Genomic DNA, 22,209 nt, shown 5'->3' on the forward strand with positions numbered 1-22,209 from the left:
CGGTTCATGCACCCGCAGCGTTAGAATCAGGGCAGCCGCTGGATTCAAACCGCGAACCGCCGCCACAAGCGGCGAACGCGCCACGGGCTGGGTCACATCACCGCGCCTCAGAGGTCGCAACCGGGTACCCGATACCCGTACCATACCCGATACCCGTCTACCCGTACCCGGCCGGGTACGGGTACGGGTAGCCGCTTGCGACCCTGGTGCGGCCGGGTATGGGTAGGCCGTGAGTCACTAGTGAGTAACTATTGTCACTCATTTCCCAACGTCTTGTCTCTTCTCACAATTCAAGTTCCTAGAATCAACCCACCCACGCCTGCAACATGGCTTCATCCCAGAGGTCGCAATCAGGTACCCGATACCCGTACCTTACCCGGGTACGGCCGGGTACGGGTACCCGTTTGCGACCCTGGTGCGGCCGGGTACGGGTAAGGAATCAAAACCCGTTTGCGACCTCTGGGTAGAAGGTAGGGAGGGGGACGACAGCCGTTGGCGTGCGCACCTCCTTGGAGCTGTCATCTCCGTTCAGCTTGAACTTGCGCGGGTACTTGCTGCGCGCAAACTTGCAGCCGTTGTAGTACATGCTCCAGGAGCAGCCGAACGAGAAGGAGGCTCCGCAAGTCTCGGTGTCCAGGCCCTGGCAGGCGCAGGTTCGGCTACGGGCGGGCCACGCGGAGGAGGGGCAGACGCGACGAGTCCACACAAACGCACGCACACACACACGTGCGCACACGCGCGCACACACACACGCGCGCACACACACGTGCGCATACGCGCACGCACACACGCGCACACGCGCACAACGAGACTCAGTCAGTTTGGTGCCCAGCAGCGTCAATTTTGTCAAACGTTTGTTTATTTAATCACCGTCGTAGTATGATTCGTAAAAAAAATGTTGGATTAGGCCACGTCATAATCTGGTCACATTTCTGTTGCAAGATCCTCCCACCATCTGATGCAGCCGAGCAAATCGAAAAAGCAATTAATAGATGGTTATCGAATTGCTACCAGGTCAACGCTCTTTGCAAATGAGCCTTCTACACCTCCTGTTCCCTCTCTCTCTCTCTTCGAGTTCTCACCTGGGGTAAAACAAAATCATTAAAAACTCGGGGAACTTTTAAGCAACGCGCATTGCGTGACGATCGGTCTCACTCTTCGTTGAGGCTGCATCGCCGGCAGGTGGGCACGCCGTAGTTGTTGAGCGTCGAGGCGAGCTCGTTGTAGAGGAGGTCGGCGAGCCCCGGTTGACGCCCTCCCACGCCATGATGGCCATGACGATGACGGCATTCTCGCACCGGTGACCGGCACGCTCGCGCACGATGCACAGCAGCTTCTCCTCTTCGCTGGCACGCCGCAGGACCTGCCAGGCCCCCACCCCGCGCCACAGCCACCGCTCACTTACACAGGCCCCTTTGCAGAGCACCGACGCTTGCTAATATACATACCTGCCACACTAGGCGCAGGACTTGGCAGGCCAGCGATGGGATGGCACTCACGAATACAGACAAATTGGTTGATGATCCAAAACGGTTTGTTCTGGATTGATTTTAAAATACAACGCGATACGAAGTGAGGTCATTTTAATTATGTCATGTCCACGTCTCCCCCCTGTTAATATTGCTGGCTATGCGACGACGCTTTGGCTTAAATTGTTAAGCTTTAAAAAAACATTTGCACTGGTATCATTGTTTTACCGATGACACTTCATGCAAACAACATTTTTCAACGTTTTTTTAACTACTAAAGATTATCATCTTAGTTAAACAAAATACACTTCAAACTTAAGCAACACATCGCGCATATGGCTCTCACTCTTCGATTGGCAAATCAATTCAATTGCCAAATCAAACCCTTAAACAAAATGCACCCTAGGGGGCGCAGTGGGGCCATCCTTAAGACGTTTTTGCTCGCAATGAAAAAACTCTGCGGCGCAATTCCACGCAAGAAGCTGCCGGAAGAGGTTCGTGTGTGCGAATAGGACGACGACGGCCACATCTTCTCCCGTCCACACCGCCAGTGGCGAGATGTTATCTATCTCGCACGGCATACATGAGGTCGTGGGTTGAATCCCAACCATGACGCTTGTACATTTGGAGTTTGCATGTTTCCCCGTGGTCGCGTGGATTTTTCTCCGGGTCCTCCCGGTTGTTCTCTCCACATTTAGAAATATCCGATCAGAGTATTTGGATGCTATGAATTTCCAGGAGATAAGCCACTTTCGTTGATATATCATTTGCGGTCAGGTCGCTTCTGATAAAGGAGCTACATAGCTCAGTGGGCATTATCTGGTAAAATGAAAATAATATGTAGTTTATAAATAGTTTCATAGTTCACTCACCCACTTGGCGATGGGGCAGCCCTGGGAGCTTTTGCCTTCCTTCCCAGTGTACACCACCTTCTCGATCCGCACGGCTTTGCCCTTCTCACCGAACCTGCAGAGAGAGCCGGCCACGTTCCCCAAACAGAAGTGCATTAGACGGTAACCTGGCCACCAATGTGGTTCAAAACGGCAACTCAATCAATCCACCTCGATATTTTACACCGTTATTTGGAAATCCTACTGCTGTCGCGACAGCCGTGCGTGTACAAAAGCACAATTAACGAAAAAATAACTTCACATTTATCTACATATATAGCACCGCGGTCTTGAAAAGGAAAAATATAGAGTGGGCGCAGTGGATCTGGGATCGATCCCCGACGGGGGCACAGTCTCTGCGTGTAGTTGGTACGTTCTTCTGCCCGTTCTGCGTGAGATTTCTCCGTGTTCCTCCCATAGCTAAAAAAAACCCCGTGCAATGTAACTGGTGTGGGGTCAAAACATCCCAAATTCCACGGGATCATCGAGCGCGACCCCCCCGCACGGCTCTGACGCGCGGTGGAAAAAGGGGGGGTGGGGGCGGTAATTGGTGGGCCCGTACAAACACCGCGTGAGGCTTTGTGGCACTGACCTCGTCTCCATGAGGTGGCGTACGGCTGCCACCGTTGGGCCGGCTCCCAGGTGCGTGTAGTAGGGCCCTTCGTCCTTCTCGATGATTTGATCTGAAACATCGCGCATCGTCGTCACACCGCGCTCAGATATTCGCCACACAGATTTCAACCATATACAACACCCCTCACCCCCCCCCCCTCCTTTTTCTTAAAGCATGCTCATTGCGTACCCCTTGAAATTAAATGTTTAAACACTCATTAGGTGGCTGAAAACACCTTAATATATAGGGGATTGCAGTGCTTGGGCAATTGTTACCTTCCGTTTATCTGTGGCTCCATTTCATTATAAGATGGAATTTGCATGAACGACGACGTTATGTATATAAACAATTAAACCGAGCCATGCTTCCAGTCTCATACATATTCCCACACCCACATTTGCCGGGAGTATTGATGACCTTTGACCGAAACACTTGAAAGGCAGTTTCAACCCTCCCATCATTTCACCATCACTGACACCCCACCCCCTCCACTACCCCCACCCACTGCCCCGGGCCGACTGCCCACATGTTCTTGACCCAATGTAAACATGTGGGGGACCGAGTTAACACCAGGCAGTGAAGCACAGGGCCAAACTTGTAATGGGTGTCTGTGTCACGAAAGTTGAGATAATTTACGACAGCTCCATCGGTGGCACCAGACGGATGGGTTTGGTTGCACCGCCCGCAGACGGGAGTTCGCTGATCACGGTGTCCGAGAAGGATCGTACGGGGTTAGTTCCATGAACTGGCCAGGTGGCTCAGCCGCAGAGCGAGCGGCTTGCAATCTGAAGGTCGCAAGTTAAATCCTGGTCGGGGGTCGACTCAGTCCATCACCTCTCCAGGGGGTCGATAAAATAAGAAACCACTTTGTGGAGAATTCAACAGTGGTTGATCCCTCTGGAGAGACTCATCCAGAACACAGAATTGTGGAATTTCCACCGATGGCTCTGGGCTGTTATTGGGCGATGAGCATCAATGCCTAAATGCATCCATCCAATCCAATGCAGGATGGGGCGAACACAGCCCGGTGTGGGATGGCGTTCCTCGCGTCAGCAACTGTCGCGCAGACAACTGCCCAGATCGCAAAGAGCACAACGGGGCCTGACATGGAGCCCTTGTGGAAAGCCATGCGCACTGCATACGCGAGCTCGATAAAATTCTGAATTCTTCACAAGACCCAACGGGATACATAAGAAACATGCAATGGCATCCATTTATGGGCCCCCCAGATGCTCCAATGACGGGAAAGGCAATGCAATGATGTGAAAGGCTGCAGAAACTACCTAAAATGGACTGTATGGCAAATGGTCTCTCGTAGGCCATGAGTCCAGACCAGATATTTCACCTGTCGGTAATACCTGAGGTGGCATAAAGTGATTGATGTGGCCAAAGTGAATTATGTGAACGCCACAATTAACTTATACACCTTATGTGGTACTTAATCTCTACTCTGGCACATGACCTACTTGTCCATATTCACAAGTATAACACTGTTCATGTTAATCAGAGCGGCCTGTGGAAGGTGGTGCTGTGGCTATAACCAGACTGAAGTGTTTTAGATTTTAGCTTTGAAGATAAGCCAGCAGCCACACCTTTGGACGTAAATGACAGATGAGAAATCAGGCCGTAGTCATTAACACAGCTTGATGCCAGAGGTGGCTTCTTGAATAATGGATATGCTCCGGCTGATTTAAAAGCACCTGCAAACGCCAACGGCACCGTGAAAGATTTGCTGATTGGCACCAGTTTAATTGGTGACAGGTCGTTTAACACGGGTGGCAGGAAGGAAATTAGCTACGGATCAGCAGGGCTTGTAACATTTCCAGGCCTTTTTCTGTTACTTTTCAGGAACGTTGATCAATTTCTGTGTCTGCGTGCTCCTGCTTCTGTTCAAGCCCTACTGGATCTGTGCTGTGTGTCTCTGCTGTGCATGTCTGCTGTGTTCATGTTTTGTCGACAGAGGGCACTATGTGGCAATAACTGCCTTTAGTGCCACAGCTTCAAATCTACGCCAAGCATATGGGTGTGTGCCCCGTGCTCACCTTCATCGGTTCTCGCTGACAGCACTTGCCCCAACAGTCCGTGAAGGCTATACTGGAGATCTTTGACTTTGTGCTCCGAGAGCATAATTTGTAAATGTCACATGCAGTGTTTCGGTGACATGGTGAGGCCATTTGACGTAACACACAATCCATCGTTAACCCCCCCACCTCTGGACCTGCTTGGCTCCGGGCCAGATTCAGATGTCTTATTGACAGAATGCCATGGGGTTTGGTCATGGCTCGGCTCGGATGTGCCAGTGGAAAAGAGGTATTCGGGGGTCCAGCTATTATCTGCCATCGTCATTGCACGCCACGATTTATGAATGCACGTGGTAGCTAAAAGGGACACATGGTTTCAGTTGCAAAGCTCGAGAATTCAGCACGTGATAGTGTGTGTTTGTGCATGTGAACACATAGGTGCGTGTGCGGGGGGGGTATGTGCGTTTGTGGGGAGAGGTGGTGGAGCGGTTAGCACGCAACGCTACGAACCCGGCGACCCGAGTTGGATTTCCGCTCACGGCAAACACCCCGATTATCTGAATCGGTCCTGGGCCTTCTCTAGGTCGACTCGGCCTCAAATCAGAACGTGGTGCTGTGTGTAAACATCGCCATTGGGGAGACAAAGGTGGCCAGGCGTAGTGCTGGGGAGCGGTGGTGCAGCGGTTAGCGCGCTGTGCTATGAACCTGGCGACCCGGGTTCGATTCCCGCTCACGGCCAACACCGGTGACGATTATCTGAACCGGTCCTGGGCCTCCCCTAGGTCGACTCAGCCTGAAATGAGTACCTGGTGCGGTGTGTAAACATCGCCACTAGAGAGACAAAGGCGGTCGGGCGTGGTGCTGGCCACCCACCCCCTCGTGTACCGTTCCGGCCTTCATAGGTGCTCGCTAACAGCACTTGCCCCTACAGTCCGTTAAGGCTATACGGGGATCTTTGTCTTTGTATGCGCGCGCACACGCGGCACGCGTGCGAACACGTTGTGCATACTCGCGCGCACGCACACAGAGAGAGGCTGGGCCTTGTCAAGCGCCCAACTCTCCGTGGCGCGGCGCCCCGTTTGGGCGGCGTCGACCGAGTGACCCACTTGGAGCCGTTCGCTCGCAGCGGCGGCAGCGCCAGAGAGAGACGCGGCGCGTCAGTAACGGCCGACCGCCTACACGAGACAGGCCCCAACTGCTCACACGGGTCCGGCCCCCCGCTGCCACCCTGCCCTATCCTCGCGGGATCCTCCTGTGCCGCTGTGGCCTTACGGGCCCCTCGCCAGTCTACACTTTCATAAGATGTGGCGCCTGCCCTTCGTGGCCCTGTGGGGAGTACGCCAAACAATTGTTTTTATTTTACCAGGTAAAGGCCCCACTGAGCTGTGTAGCTCTTTTTCGTAAGCGACCTGGCCGCAAACGATGCCTCAACGAAGTGGCGTATTAAGTGAAAATGTACAGCGGTAGCCAAATTACTCTGAAAGTATGTTTCTAAATGTTTAGGGAAAAGACGCGGAGGACCTGGAGAAAACTCCAAGCGACCACGGAAAGAACATAAAAACTCCAAATATACAGCAGGCGTTGGGATCGAACCCACGACTTCCTGTATACCAGGCGAGGTAGTTAACATCTCCCCACCGCGGCGCCCACACGTATACTATCCACGACGCCGACTCCTCCTGTGGACGGTGACACTGACACGGAAAGAGACGCTGCTGCTGGCAGGTGCCCGCCGCCGCGCGAACGCACGCTTTACTCCGTTTCTCCCACGGCGTCCCGTACTCACCCACGCAGCTGCACGGAGGAAAGTCCACCTGGCCCTTCTTAGTGGGCGTGTCGAGGATATTCTTGGTCGGCGTGTCCAGGTACTTGAGCGGGGACTCCAGGAAGCTGCTGAGGATGGACGGCGGCTGCTTGGCAGGGGTCGAGTTTCCCGACAGCGTGGCCCCCTTGTCCTCCTCCCCGTCCATCCCCACGGACGCGGCCAGGGTGGACAGCACCGTGATGGGCCCCGAGCTCTCCACTTTCACCTGGAGGCTTTGCCTCTGCAGGTAGGCCGCCAGGTGAGCTTTCACGGTCGAGGATGACGGCACGGACGACGACGACGGCGGCAGCGAAGATGGCGACGGGGACGAAAAGGAAGCGCGCGTCGAACCGTGCGTCCCCAAATCGTTGCTCGCTCGGTGGCACATTTCGGCTGGCGTGGGTTCGGTTTTCAAACGCATGTTGTGCGGCGTTGGCGTCTGGTTAGCCGGGAGATCGGCGGATGCGCGGACAGAGCCCGGGCGAGACGACTGCGGGTGGGAGACGTCCATCCGTTGCTGCTGCTGGTGGTGCTGCCGCTGCGACAAATGATCCGACGACTCGGGTCCTCGGCGATCTTTATCTCGAGCTGCCGGATGATCTCCTTCAGGTCGTCGTTGTTCGGGTCGTGCACGGAGGACTGCTGCTCTTTTCGGCTCGACATCGGCGAACCACTGCGAATCACTCTGTGCCCCAAGTCGTGGCCACTCGCACCTCGACTGGAGAAGCAAATCACTCCGTTGTCCGGCTGGGATGTTTTCATGGACGAGCCTCGTTTGTCCTGCTGCTCTCCCGGCCCAGATGTTTGTTGAAAACCAATGCTGTTGCTGCGAGACAGGCCGCTTTTGTAACTTGAATTATGTTGCCCCTTGAGTGCTGCCTTGTCCCTGTGTCCCTGCGCGGGGTGCTCCTTCGACTGCATCTGTTGCAGACGCTGCTGCTGCTGCTCGCTCCCGAGCACTTTCTGGAACAGCCCTTCATCCCCGCTCTGCATGTGCTGCTGCAGAAGCCTCTCCAGCGACTTCTGTTCCACCTCGGAGTGTTTGTACGGCTGCATCTGCTGCGGCATCGGCTGTTGGAAATGCATCTGCTTCTTGCTGCCGTAGTATTGCCGGGCGGCCTGCACGTCGGAAGCGTGCGCAAGCAGGGACAGGCTGCCCTGGGGATCTTGCGAACCTTCGCAGTGCTGCCCGTAGCGCTCGCTCGCCGCCTGCGCCGCCGAGTTCTTCGCGTCGCGCTCGCCGTGCTGCGGGCGGGCGTGCATCACGTGCTGGCCTCCCTGAGGCAGCAGGTGCGACTGCAGGAGCCCGTGCTCCTCCGCTGGGTCGCTCGAGTTGCGTCGGCTTGTAATAGCACCTTGGAGAGTCCCTGATCGTTCGGCGTCGAGTCCCATAAACGTACGATGGCTTTTACCTTTGTCGGCGTCGAAGCACACGGACGCCACGTGATTCATAATGACCGAGGGTGCTGCTCTGGTTGCTGGTGGTCGCTTGCTCTGAGCACCTTTGTTTCGAGGCATCACCTCGCAGCACCTCTTCGGACAGCTCTGAGTAGGGGCGGCTGCTCTGCTCCGAGTCTCCCTCCGCTCCCATCGACAGCGGCTGCCCGTGATAGGAAGCGACCGCCGGCTGGTGCAGGTATTACGGGGCACGGGGGTGTCGTCTTCTTTGGCAACGGAGGCGGCTCCGTCGGAGACCTGGCCGTGGGCGTTTGTGTGGCCTTGTGACTGCGCATCCAATGCTGCGCTCTGCTGCCACTTGCACTGCTGCGATTGGGCATCCTGAAGCAGCTGCTGCTGCAGAAGCAGTTGATTGTGTTGATGATGCGAATACTGCTGTGCCAGCTCATGGCTCTGCAAGAACTGCTGATGCTGCTGCGCCTGCTGCTGGTGCTGTGTAAGCTGCTGCTCTTGAGCAAGATGTTGGCTGTGAAGTTGCGAGTGCAGCTCTTGCTGGTGGTTCATCAAGCTGTGATTCGGTTGCACGAGCAGGGGTGCGATGTGCGCATCGTTTAGAATTTTCTGTTGTAGGAGCGACTGCCCCTGCGGCGGTTGCCCCTGCATTGGCGCCAGCGCTTGGGACTGCTGCTGGTGATTTTGCGCAGCCGCGCCGTGCTGCGCCGCTTTCTGCGAGTACTGTGCAGAAGCCTGGGCCTGCAGATGCTGCTTGTGCTTTGCCGCCGCCGCTGCCGCCTCTTGATTCTGCTGCAGAGGCCCGGGCCACAGCTCCGCCAGCGTCTGCCTGGACGTGCCAACGCCGTTGCTCGCTTGCGAAGGAGACGCTGCCGCCGCCGCTGCTGCCGCCGCTGCCGCCGCCGCCGCTGCCGCCGCCGCCACTGCCTTCGCCGCCTTCGCCGCCTTGCCCGCTCGGCCCTTGCCTGCCGACTGCTTGGGCGCGGCGCCGGCCAACTGGGCTCCCGTGCCGTTGGACAACTCGGCGAGCGCCTTCACCGCCGTCGCCTGCTCGGGGCTCATCTGCTGCTGCAGGGCAAAGTCGAGGAAGCTCTGAAAGAAACCCGAGAGGTGAGCGTTTGCCCCTTTTTTGTTTTTACCGCCGGCGAGCGCCAAGGCGGGAGAGCTGCACCTCTCCGCTGGCACGCTGCCGCCGGACGCCGCCGCGGAGTTTCCGACGCCGCCGTTGCCGAGCGAAGCCTGGGCCGAGGGGCCCGGCGCGGCTCCGCTCGGCTCCGGAGTGGCGCAGCTGCCGCCAGCCTCGGGAGACCGCTCGCAGTCGTTCCCGCTCTCGGCGGCCGCCGTTAAGTCGGGGCAGTCCGGGCCTTTGCAGTCGCAGTTTTCGGGCTTCCTCTCCGAGCACGCGGTGGCTTTGCAGTATCCCTGCTGGGCCGAGGCTGCTTCCGACAGGAAGAGCAGGGGGTTCGTGACGATGGGGCTGGGAGCCCGCTTGGCACCGTCATCCGGGCTGGGCGGGTACTCGCCCGTTCCGCCGTTGACAGCGGCGGCCTCGCCGCCTTCCGCCGCCAGCGCGAGGCTGTCGGCCAACCTCAGCAGGTCCAGCTCCACGTCCTCCAACCGTGGCTTTTTGTTCGGCGGTATCGCCTGCGGGCACGAACCGTTTATGTGCCGCTTCATGCCATGGCAATTCTGCTCCGGCTCTGCGGGCTGCCCGTTCTCCACCACCACCTCCTTGCCCTGAGAGGAATCGTCCTGAAAGTCGTCCTGAGTGTCGTTCTCGTGCGCCAGGCCGTTGGGAGGAGGGTGCGCCGTCGGGGATGGCGAGCGAGAGGGGGCGGCGAGCGGCGGCTCCTGGCCGGGTTTTGCGGCGGTGGTGGCGGCTGGCGGCGTGGAATCTTCTGCGTCACGGGCGCCATCGCTGGACTGCCCCGCGGGGTCCGGAGGTCGTGACTTCCTCGAGCCATTGACGGCCTTGCTCCTTGCAGCTGCCTACAAAAACACACCACAGACACGCACACACACGTTGCAGATGTGCGGCCCGGGCCAGAAAACACGAATTATACGTCGCCAGTGTGGCGAAGTATAATCCAACAACCTCTGTGACTGACACAGCGGAACGGGCCGAGGGGGCATTCACCGAGGAGATGGAGCGATGAAATCAGCTCATCTGCAGGTGCTGGGTGGATGATTACATCGAAGGAGCACGAGAGGCCTTTATCCAGCAGTGGTATTTATGGAGTACAGTTACTGTGTCGTGTTTCACAACGCAAACTAAAAAAACATATATACTAAAAAACTGTTGGCCAGATAAGGCCCCACTGAGCTATGTAGCTCTTTTTCGGAAGCGACCTGGTCGCATATGACAGCTCAACAAAGTGGCTTATCACGTGGAAATGTATAGCAGCCAAAGTCTAAACGCATGTTTCTAAATGTGGAGGGAAAAACCGGACTCCCCGGAGAAAAATCCATATGAGCACGGGGAGAACATGCAAACTCCAAATATACAGGCATCAGGGTCGGAATCCATGACCTCCTGCATACCAGGCGAGGTAGTTACATCTCATCACGCAAGTAATACCAGCGGAGAGGCAAGGCGAATGAAATTAAATGGCAGCACAGCTGGCAGAAGCAATGGGAGCATGGTGGCGCACACAGCGAGTTCAGTCCGACTGTCAACCACCACACTCCCACCGTAATCCGCCAAACTCAGCAGCCTCACACGGACCATCACCACCACAATCACAGGGGGCTTTCTCTCTCTGCAATGGTGCAGAGTCTAAACATCTCTCGGCTCGGTCATTAGTCAATGAAGGCACCACACCAACCTGGGTCACGAGACACCTCCGGCAACTAAATCCGGACCTCAAAAACACCACGGCTAAGCGTTGGTAGGCCAGGGTGATTGTGTAAAGCCGATTCTGCATCACCGGATTACAAGGCACATTTTTCGTTCCTCCGTATTTTCAAAGCATTAGCTGGGGGTTCGTGTTATAATCCAGAGAATGGCATTCTTCTCATGTTTTAATCATTGCAATGAAATGGAAAGTACATTTGCTCCGACATCCCCACCACCCTTCCCCACATCCACCCCAAAAGCGCAAGTAATAAACAAGACACGAATTAACTAAACACTCTTCCAAAAAGCTAACTTTACAAAGAAATTTAAGTAGATGCCAAGTTCTCCCCACCCCCACGCCGACACCCCCACCCGCGGGCACCCATCTGATGTCCGGGGGGACAGCCAGTAAACTCAAGGAGATTCAATTCACTCGCCGCTTGCGTCACAAGAATCACGAGCGCGCAGCAACACAATCGGACAAAAGCCCGGTCTAGACGGTGCACATTACAGCGCCGCGGGATGCATACTGAGCCAACGTTGTGCGCGGGAGACGTGACGACGCGCGCTGCGAGAGGAGCTGGGCCCCGGCCACCTGATCGGAGCTCCTGCCCCCCCCACCCTTGCAAGGTTCTGGAGAATCTCCCGAACGATGAGCGGCTGGCTCTTCCCACCTAAAAATGTCCCTTTTTCTTGCTCGCACTTAAATACTTTCTCCCTCTTCTCTTGCAAAGTGGCTTCCGTAGCCGCCCGTCAACACCCTAGTGTTGCTAAAACAATGCACCTTCTTGAAATCCATCTCAAAGCAGCACACCCCCCCCATCCCCCCCCCCCGCTGCTTACTGCCGAATTTTACAAATTAATTGCACAAGGTCCACTACAACCTCAACCCACTGTTTTCTTACCGGGAATTGTGATCCTACTCGCTGGGCTCGGGGCTGGCTGCCACCTGATTTGAGCACCCCGTCCCATCACACGTCCAACCCAGCGCAACCGGTTTTTCGCCCCCCCATCCTATAACCACAACAATCACGTCTGCATGGCTCCTCCTGTCCTGCGAAGATATTCTCAGCATCCGCCTCAAGACACCTGTCCTTAAATGCAAAGACATTTGTATTATCAAACTGCTTAAGTTTAAAATCTATAAACATGGATATCACTCCCGCCTCATCAACTGCCCTGTGCATTACACACCTGGCCTACCCATCGCATCTAGTTTCCATAGTGCATCTAACACAAGCCCCGCTAAACAAATATACCTTCTGCAAACTCCTTCTCAAAGCCTCCTGGCAATATGGACATTACTGCCCAAGTATACAAAGTCCACTACCCACCTCAATCTTCCAAACCGGGTACTCGTGATCAGACTGCAGGAGCCACGTTTCTCATTAAAGCTAATAGCCTCATCTGAGGATAGCTCGCATCTTCTTCAGAACCTGCAGTGTCTGTCCTAAATGCCTAAAAAAAACCTAAAAAATAGCTGCACGCTGTACGTTCATCTAACCCGTATTGACTTCAGAAATTATATTTTTTGACTCCGCAAACCCCGATCTGTGGTTTTAGTGAATACGTTAGGCAAGCACGGTCCATACCATTCTACTGCCTCAATGTCTTTGTGTACGCGCCGGAGTCGCAACTCCCAAATATAAACATGAATATCACTTTGGCGTCATCTGGTCGAACACCATATGAGACGAGGCTCCGAAGAAAGCTGTCTATGGTGTGGACCAATCAGTTTCAAAGACAATGCATAAATTACCAGAGTATTGTTTTTTGTTTGCATTTGACTGCAAGTATTGTGGTTAATGTAAACATGATTTCTTACAAAGGTGTCAGTTTTGTTGCCAGAAAAAAAGGGGAAAACCCCATTAGTATAACTCCCAAGTTGTTAAACAGCCGACCAAAATCTCACCTAGGATGCCGTAGCGGCCACAAAAATCAGTGCGCACTTAGATCGGGCAGGGAGGAGGGGGGGCTTCAGGAGATTTGATCTTTGTGGTAGGACAGCAGATAGGGAGAATGAATCTCTGGATTTACTTTGTAGAGCTGAGCAAGATATAACTTGTGTGGCCGATGGGGGTGGGGAGGGATTTTTCTCCCAAGTGTTTTCTACCTGGATCTTTACCCTGTTTACCAAAGATTCTGGCAAATTACCTTGCCTCCCCCCCGCCCCACTAATCTGTGATACAGTGTATAATTACACTATACATATATGTTACGTACGAATTGCTGCAGAAAGCAACTCGCACACAAAAGTACAAATGTGACCGTCAGACATTAGAAACGTAAATATGAATAATAATAAAAACTCGAGCACGATGTTCAGGAAGCTCTTGGCACAGCCCTCTCTCTGCACGCGAACCTCCGAGCCACCCTAACTAAGGAGACACTTAAGACGACAAACGGGACCACCCCTCCCAACACACCACCCCCACGACAACATTGCTATGTTTACAGTGAAGGCCTAAACAAAGTTGTCGCCGCCCTTCCTCCTCGTCTGCATGAAACTTGATTTACAATTGACAACAATGGTACCAACAAAAGCAGGGAGTTTTACCCGTCTCGCTGCGTGATCTGCCAACCCTCAGCCCCGACGTGTGAAAACCTGTTTCTGTTTGGATTTAAGCTTTCCGTGACTGCAGGGATTCATCTTCTTGGTTCTTTCGGTTAGAAGGGAAATAATAAAATAAAATAACGTAATAAAATAAAATAATTCCTCACGACGTTTCGGCCACAACGCAAGCAGCCGTCCTCAGGTGAAGAAACCGGTCTGTTGGAAAGACAGCGTCTGAATGTCGGAAAGACAGCGACTGAATGATGCCGTCTTTCCGACAGACCTGTTCTTCACCTGAGTACGGCTGCTTGCGTTGTGGCCGAAACGTCGTGAGAATTATTGTATGTTTATTTATTATTTTATTATTTCCTTCTACGTGACTTACCGAAAAGAACCCAGAAGATGAACCTGTTTCTGGTACATATTTCTGTATTTGGCCTGAGCATCCCCCCCCCCCCCCCCCAATAAACATAAAACGTTGTTGTGCCAATAGTTCCAACCCACACGGCCAACGTGGCACGTTCGCTGGATCAGGGCCACCGACAGAGCATAGCTCATCTGCACGTGGAAGCTACTTTCGTCTTCGGCTCAAACAAAAAAATAATCCACGCGTCGCTGCGCCAGAGCGGGCGGGAGGTGGGGGGGTATCTTGGCGGGCTGTTTACCAGCCGCGGCGTCCGCCGCCGCTCGCCTCTCGGCAGTGAAAGAGTCGATTCATTTCTGGCATCAGGTGCCCGCCGCCGCCGCCGCAAACGTCCGCTGCGCTCAAGACTACGACACGGCGGTCAAGCGATTCATCCGCGCGTGGTTTGTGTGTACGTCCACGCGCGTGAATGTTTATTCACGTGTACCCTGGATTCACATTCATGTGTAGCAGGTTTGTCCAAACTGCTTCCTCGCACGTGTGTACACGCAGCGCACGGAGGCTTGCGTAATGACCATAAATGACTTCATTCTAAACAAGGTGAGACGAGCTGCAACCAGGATTACCTAAGGGGCGTCTGCAGCAATGTAAACAAAAGTGTAACAATTGGCAATCTCTTGAGAAGTTTGTTGAACTTACAACTGGTAGAAAGTCTACTGAAATGGAATGTCTCCTATAAACTCACCACCTTTGTCACAATCACCACCGCGCCACCAACCAACACACAACCACTGCTCGCTCCTTCACAAGTAAAAACACAGAGGGGCGAGTTTGGCGCATGCGGCACACGGGAGTCCATGAACCCGGCTGCGAAAATTCCGGCAACAAAACTTGAGCCGCCGATCGCTCCGGTATCAGCAGGCCGTTCAGAGTCGCTGTGTTTTTAAAAATCTCACGGCCAAGAGAAAGCGGGCGAGTGAGAGAAGCGAGTGGGGGGGTGTGACCGCGGGGACGAGCGGAACCCGTGGGCACGACGGCGCTCTCCCTCCCCCAGTCACCGTGACCTTGAAGCGCCGGCCGCCTGCCGCCGCCGCCGGCGCAACTGTCACTGCCGGGAGGGCTTCTCGACACCGTGAGCCACTCGCAGCAGCAGCAGCAGCGGGCGGCAACAACAACAACAGGCTTCACTCCCAGCAGTGGGTGTGACCACACCGCAGGGGGTGCGGGGGAGAGGATAGGGGGTAGAGAGGGTGGTGAAAGAAGGGGTTGGGGAGGAGGGATTGGGGGGGGATGGGCAGTCAGCAGGCATGTGGGGGGGGGGCGCATGGGCCTGGCTCTGCGCTATGTTTCTGCGCTGATGAGTCTGCATCAATGCGGTGGAAAAATGAACGAATGTCGGTGTCGCAAACGACGGGCGCCGGATAAAATTCTTCAAAGAAGTGTAAAGCATGCAGATGTAAGAAGTAAACGAGGCGAGCGGTTTTCAAAGCGACGGCACTTTGCACTGTGCCCTCCCGCGGTGGGGAGGGGGGAAGAAACACTCGTTTCTCATTCACGAAGAGAACGAGGGTCGTCACCCGTCCCCCTGGTTTTCCCAGGATTGTCCCCCTCTTGTTTACGTGGCTGCCCGTCCTGGAAAATTTTCCGAGTCTTCCCCGGAACGCTAAAAAAAGAGTACGAGTTGATAATAAATAATAACCCACTCAGCAATGCGATGCCATTCACATTTGGCTCTCCCCTCATCCGCTATTAGGGATTCATCTTCTTGGTTCTTTCGGTAAAGTCACGTAGAATGGAAATAATAAAATAAAAAAACATAATAAAATAATTCTCACGACGTTCGGCCACAACGCAAGCAGCCGTCCTCAGGTGAAGAACAGGTCTGTCGATAAGACAGAGTCTGAATGACACGTCCTGGGCTTGGAGCGTCTAATTAAACTGGGTAGGGAGGAGGAAGAGCGCCTTGACAAAAGAAGGGAGCTGGCAAGCCTGAAGCGGACACCGTCCCCCCTCGGCAAGGTTCGACCTGACGGAAAACGTGCTCACTTAAAAAATCAGCTGCAATTGCCACATGTGGCTTGTGAATCTTGGAAGCACAAAAACTGTGTGGAAAGTCAGCTGCTCCACCCTGGCACAACAAATGGGAAGGCCTGCTGCCCACATGTCTCACGACAACAGCCTCCTGACTGATCGAAATGAACACCGATTTTCTCCCGTTGTGTGTTCTATCCAATTCGTTATCCAACTCACCAACATTCTGGTTGGAACGCGAGAGACCACAACAACAAAACAGCTCGAGACAACCGACCGGATGGGCCGGTCCGAAAGGAGGAACACGAGGGGGCCAGAGACATTCCTCCCCCCACCCGTCTCCCGGCCTGACCCACTCCCATGCCCTGCACGATGTGAGAGATTCAGATTTGTCCCAGTTCTTATTTTACACGTAAGCCATCAGAGGGCCACCCCCCTAGGCTATGTGCCACAGCTACCACAGCCGCCCCCCCCCCCCCCAACCATTAAATCTGTTTAATTTGAGCCGTAATCCGAGAGACTCGGGAATAAGCTGCTCAGCCGATTAGAAAAAAAATACCATATGGAGCACTGCTGTGCCCCCTCGTTTGAAAACCATATCACAACTGCCCGACGAATTATCGGAAGTGACGAAGCCTCGTTAGTCGGCAATCTGCGAGAGGTTTTGTTGTTGATGTTGGAATTGAGGTGGAATATTGGGAGGAAAAGACCTGGCGCGACAAGGGGCGCAGGGATCTATTTTGCCACCGGCGGAGGGAGATTAGGTAACGAGACGTTGCTGAAATCACATCCTCGCGCATGCGCGCAAAACACGTGACTTGGCTCACGCGTGTCAACTGTAAGCACACGCATGACCTGGCACTCAAATAACATGCGGCCACACACGAGCGCTGCCACGCGGCGGAGGGGCACGCACCGGGCAGCGAGGGGGGGGGGGGAAGGCTCATCGACCGACCGCGAGTCAGGTACGACGACAGATGCCGACTTGAGCCAGTCTCGGATCATCGGCTCAGGTGGCAGAGCGAGTGACTTACAATAACTCGCCTCCCGCCACAGGCAGGAATGCGGAATTTCCATCGCTGGCTCAGCTGTAAAACAGGACACGAGCACCATGCCTCCAATGTCTCGTCTGCCCAACGCCACTGCAATGTACGCGAGCAGAATGTCTGCGCCGAAGCGACGTTGGTGCAAGTTTATCAATTGCAAACGAACCAACAGAACCGGGTGGCTACTCTCGCCCGCCGGCCACACGGTCACGACGTGCAGGCGTGAGTGCTGCAATCTGGTTACAAGTCCTCGATTTTAATTTGTCGTTTCCATTGCCTGCGATGGTGATGACCGAGCGGAACACTCCGAAGGAATCTGGGAGAATCTCCTGTGGGTTCACGGGACAAGTCACGTGGGATGCCGGGCCCCAACACTGAGCACCAGTGCGCCGAGCTCCTGGTGCAGAGGCCCATCACCACTCAGCTTTTCAACGCCTAACAGATGTCTGTCACTCTCCCTCTGCAAGCACCATCTCCCACTCAACGTTGTGGATGGTAAACAGGAGTAAACACGGCACAACCGAAGAGCAACTAGACTGAAAACAACTACAGATAGTCCCCGAGTTACGACGGTCCGACTTACGATATTTCGATCTTACGATGGCGATACGACAAAATTGAAAAATATTTTAAATTTCGCGCGGCAGGCAAACGCAGCAGCGCACGAGGTACGTACGATACTGTACGTTGGGACGCTGCCAGGATGTACGCATCTCCAGCCTAAGTTAATGTAGCCATCAACAACCTAACATCGTTCAAGTATGCAGACGACAGACAGAATCTTGGTGAGTAAAGTACAATTATACATTACGATACGTTCAATGCATGTATGATACGTAGATTTAGCGATTTAATTTTAGGATTACCATGATACGATACGTTCAATGCATGTTAAAAGTTTTTATAGCAGATAGGATTGTTTCCTGAAAAAACCTTCTATTAAATTGCAGTTCATATAGGTAGGCTACGAATTTACCTTGTTTTTTTACTTTACATTTTACTGTGCAATACAGTATTGTAATTCATAAATACACACACTATATAGTTTATACAGTACGGTACTGTAAATTGCTCTGTTTTGCTAAATTATCACTATTCTTTAAGACTCCTGGGTAGGCTATAGGTCATCTTCGACTTACGATATTTTCGACTTACGATGGGGTCGTCGTAACGCATCTCCATCGTAAGTGGAGGACTACCTGTACATGTAACCGTGGGTCAATGCCCATCAAACATTAATGCCAAGTCAACATAAAAGCTAGACAAAGCAATAAAACTCAACTGTGACACCAGCAGGGCAAGCCCAGGGTTTGTATCAGCATTAGCCTCCTTGTCCGAATGTTTACTTCTGAAGGGTATTTAAACAAGCTTAGCCATCTGTCTGGCATTCTAACTGCCTTGGCAGTTGACGACCTTCAAGACTCTGCAGTGGTCGACGTGAAACGCAGTTCCGGCTCCTCGCCGAGCTATTTTCTCAACGAGCGGAACGTGCAAGGCACGGATGGGTTACCGCGGCCGTTCCCGTCCACGCGAGACGCAGAGGCCGCGGCTGCCCTACCCGCCGGCAACGGCCGAATGCAGATGTCCGTCGTTCGCCGAATGCGCCGAGCTCAAAATCGTTGGGTCATGCTTCACGGGGTGTCCATCCCAGGCCCTGCGGCTCTCAATTAAAGCGGCTCTCTGGTGGAAATGAGTCGAACGCAAACTCACAACTGTCGCGTTTTTTCCTTTCCTTGATGGTGGGGTGGGGGGGGGGTCGTTCTGCAAGGAAACGATAAGGGCGAATAACAACCAATGTCCCCTTACGCAAACGGAACAGAGTGGCCAGCCTGCTCAACCATTCCCCTTTCACAACAAAATCAGGAAGTGACTCGGGGTGGTCTCACAGCATTTCCCCCTGCACTTCACCCACTCCCCCTCACCCCCCAACTTCCCCACGGTGTGAGCAAAGAAACATCGGTCATTAAAAGCAAACCCCGCATGAGCAATCGAACTATCATAGTAATTTAGGAAAATCTTTAAAAGATGGCGTTGGGAGAATCCCACACAAGGGTGTCCACTCATCGGGGCCGCGTACGAAGCGGATCGTAGCGACAGGTGTCAAGGGCGGAGGGAACGGCGCACAAAGCGCACGTTTGAGAAACTTTCAACTGTGCCGGGCAGGGCTGCTTGTGCGAGCGTTGCACTGGTCAGCTGTGTCCATACATTCCCGAAGCGACAAGTAGCAACCCCTCCTCGCTCATGCTCGCGCACGCACACACACATGGTACACCATGCCCACAACAACACGGCTTATAAATAGCCAAACTTGTTTCGACAAGCCCGGCTTGCAGTGCCTGTTGCTGCAAGCGCCTGCTGCAGCGCACGCCCCTGCCCCCTCCTTCAGCAAACACCCCGTTGTGAAACGCTTCGTTTGTACCGCGCCCCATGACTCCCCCCCCCCCCTACACGTGGCCACGTGTTTTTTACTCAAGTCCTTTTAAAAACACAACTCGACCGTGACGCGGCCCGCACAGGTGGGGCGCCGCAGTCCACCTCACCGCCGTGGCCAGCGCACAACCGTTCCAGGATCTGCCTCGTTCCTATCCACGGCTTCCGGCTGTCGCAGCCCACGATGGGCGAGCGCGACGCAAACATTCGTGCACAGTGGGAACCGAATGCGGCTCTCACCAGGTGAGCGGGGGGCTCACCAGGTGAGCGGGTGGATGAGGTGAGCGGAGCTCACCAGGTGAGCAGGGGGATCACAGCATTGCGAAGGGGTCAGTAGATGCAGCACCAAGTGGAATCTCAAACTCTTAGTTCTTTCGGTAAAGTCACGTAGGTAAAAAATGAAATAAAAATAAATAAAAACAATAAAATCACGACGTTTCGGAGGCAACACAAGCTTCCGTCTTGTGTTGTTTGACAAACCAAAGTTTGCCTTTCTGTTAATATCACTAGATCGCGGTTTTTAAAGCCAGATTTAAATGCGGCACAGTTTTGGCCAATATCACGGAACATGAGGTCACACTGTCACATCTTTTTGTCCCAATCTCAAGTCACTCGCACAGACTATTTCAGCAAGCGAGGCCCCATTGAGCCAAGCAGCTCTCTTAGCTCTCGGACGGCGACAACCTCGGCCCGTGGCGGCAGTCACAGGCCATTGCAGCGTGTACGCAATGTGCAAACTAACGAGCGTAAAAAGTCAAATTATTTACACAAAACTCACTGCCAGAACTTACTGTAAACAGAATAAACGAGAAGAAACTCCCTTTCAGTGCGCGCGTGCCGAGAGCCGCCAACTAAACAAACCGTTCACCGCGTTTGCCGGATCAGTTTGGCAAATCGTTTCCGACCCTCGAGTTTGGTTTCGTCAAAATAGGTTTGTGAAGGAGGCACGGGACGCGGAGTCCGCAGCGAGCGACACGCCAAGACAAACGCGGAGAACGCTCGGCGAACGCGCGATCTTGCGGCGGCGCAACCAACCGGGAGTGCTCCCCTCGACGCTCGTGTCGTCACCGCCGTCCGCGGCGGAAGGGCTTCCCCGGTCTCACGCCGCCCACACGGGGAGACTCCCTACGTAGCCGCTTGCTTCCAAGCCCTGCCAGCCAATCGCACGCACGCTCGCTGTCGCCCACCTCGCTCGCTCGCCCGGCCTGCAAGCCTCACCCACGTCACCGACACACTGCTGAGTAATGGGTCCTTCGCGCGCGGGCGATACGATTGTGCGCGAGCGTGAACTTTTTTCGTACCGTACGTAGCCAAGCGTACTAATTGGAGGACTACGGCGCTTGTTCGCGAGTTATTGGCGATGCGAAGTAATATTTACACCCATGCGCGTTTTTTTTCGAAAGCATCACCTTGCAAACCAAAACGGTCCACAAAGACAAATCCTACAGATTACACGGTAACTACAGAAAAGCAATGCCCCCTCCTCCTCTCTCACGGCTCAGACCTCAGTTCATCAGCCACCGAACAGCGGCTTTACATAACGATTCCCCCTTGACGCACAAACAGCTCCGCTAATTTCCTTCCACACTGTCAGCAGTGGGACCAACGTAATCCTGAGCGCAGCTTTGATAATAGTACCCTACCAGTCCCCCCCCCCCCACACCGAGGGCTGGCGGGCCCAGGAGCCAGGCTAACCCGTATGGACTCCAGCCAGCAGTGGCATGAGAGCAAGCCATTGCATGGCTGCTCGTTTACCTTCAAATATCTATATTGGTTGGAACTCGCGATTTCGAATTGCCAATCGCCGTGCAATGTGGGGCAAGAGACAACCCTCCTGTGCCACGTACGACTGGATCATGGCATTTTTTTCCCCCTTCGCAGGGCCCAGTAGAGATTAGAGGGCACAACAATTTTGCCCCCCCCCCCCCTTCAGAGTCGGTGAAATGGTCACAATTCAGGGGTCGAGATTTAGAACGAGAAGCGATTCTTTGTCACCATTGTAGCGAATGTTTTTCTTTTTGCAAACAAATCGCAACAAAACAAAACACGTTTTTTAATGTAAAATAACCTATGCCCTATTTAGCCACACATTCAGTGGACCTGTGGGAGGATGCTAAATGAAAGTAGTCCTGTGGACGGTGGCATTGACGTATAAAAACCTTAGACAAATATAAATATATAGGATCGACATCATGGGACCTCCTTTGCCAATACCAAAATATGAGAATAGGTTTTCCCATTTATCATATTTTCGTACTGGCAAAGGAGGTCCCATGATGTAGCTGATCACCCGAACTCCCATTACTCTGATAGTGCATTGTCTTTGTGTTGTACGCCTTTTGGCGTCCTCTGGTCTAACACCGTTTTGAGACGAGGCTCAAAAGAAAGCTGTCTCTGGTGTGGACCAATCAGTTTCAAAGACAATGCATATATTGCAATCTGACCACAAGTATTGTGGTTAATGCAGACATGATTCCTTGTAAAGGTTTCAGTTTGGTGTCTTAACATCTTAACACCTGTTTTGTCGCCAGAGAAAAGGGGAAAACCTATTCTCAAATATAGGAGCTCTTGCACGATTTCAATGCACGTTGAAAACAGACCTCTCCCCTCCAGCTCCCCATCTTGTCTCTTTAGTCTTTTCTCCGATTACTTTGATCGTTTCCTCCTTTATTACGCTTGGCGTTCCGTGGCCCACTGTGTAAGGGCGCGTTATTAATCTAATTATCACGTAATTCGCGGTT

General features: G+C 53.7%; 2 protein-coding genes across 2 annotated transcripts in view; both read right to left on the bottom strand.

Moving 5' to 3' along the window:
• Positions 1 to 504: 504 nt before the first annotated feature.
• LOC133354368 (methylcytosine dioxygenase TET3-like) lies at positions 505 to 8,428 on the bottom strand. The gene is made up of 5 exons (XM_061571150.1): positions 6,780 to 8,428; positions 2,952 to 3,042; positions 2,342 to 2,435; positions 1,156 to 1,363; positions 505 to 659 (listed from the first exon to the last, which is right to left on the bottom strand). The coding sequence occupies exons 1-5, from the start codon at positions 7,306 to 7,308 to the stop codon at positions 529 to 531; spliced, it is 1,053 nt and encodes a 350-aa protein (XP_061427134.1). The 5' UTR covers positions 7,309 to 8,428; the 3' UTR covers positions 505 to 528.
• The window catches only part of LOC133354430 (AF4/FMR2 family member lilli-like), a 29,948-nt gene continuing 15,114 nt past the window's right edge, over positions 7,376 to 22,209 (bottom strand). Inside the window, exons 2-3 of the mRNA XM_061571251.1 lie at positions 7,663 to 10,196; positions 7,376 to 7,385 (exon numbers count right to left, since the gene is read on the bottom strand). Coding sequence (XP_061427235.1) covers positions 7,376 to 7,385; positions 7,663 to 10,196 — 2,544 coding nt within the window. The remainder of the gene's footprint in view (positions 7,386 to 7,662; positions 10,197 to 22,209) is intronic.

The sequence above is a fragment of the Lethenteron reissneri genome, chromosome 47, assembly GCF_015708825.2.
Source record: "Lethenteron reissneri isolate LAM-NWPU_2019-01 chromosome 47, ASM1570882v1, whole genome shotgun sequence".
Classification (NCBI taxonomy): domain Eukaryota; kingdom Metazoa; phylum Chordata; class Hyperoartia; order Petromyzontiformes; family Petromyzontidae; genus Lethenteron; species Lethenteron reissneri.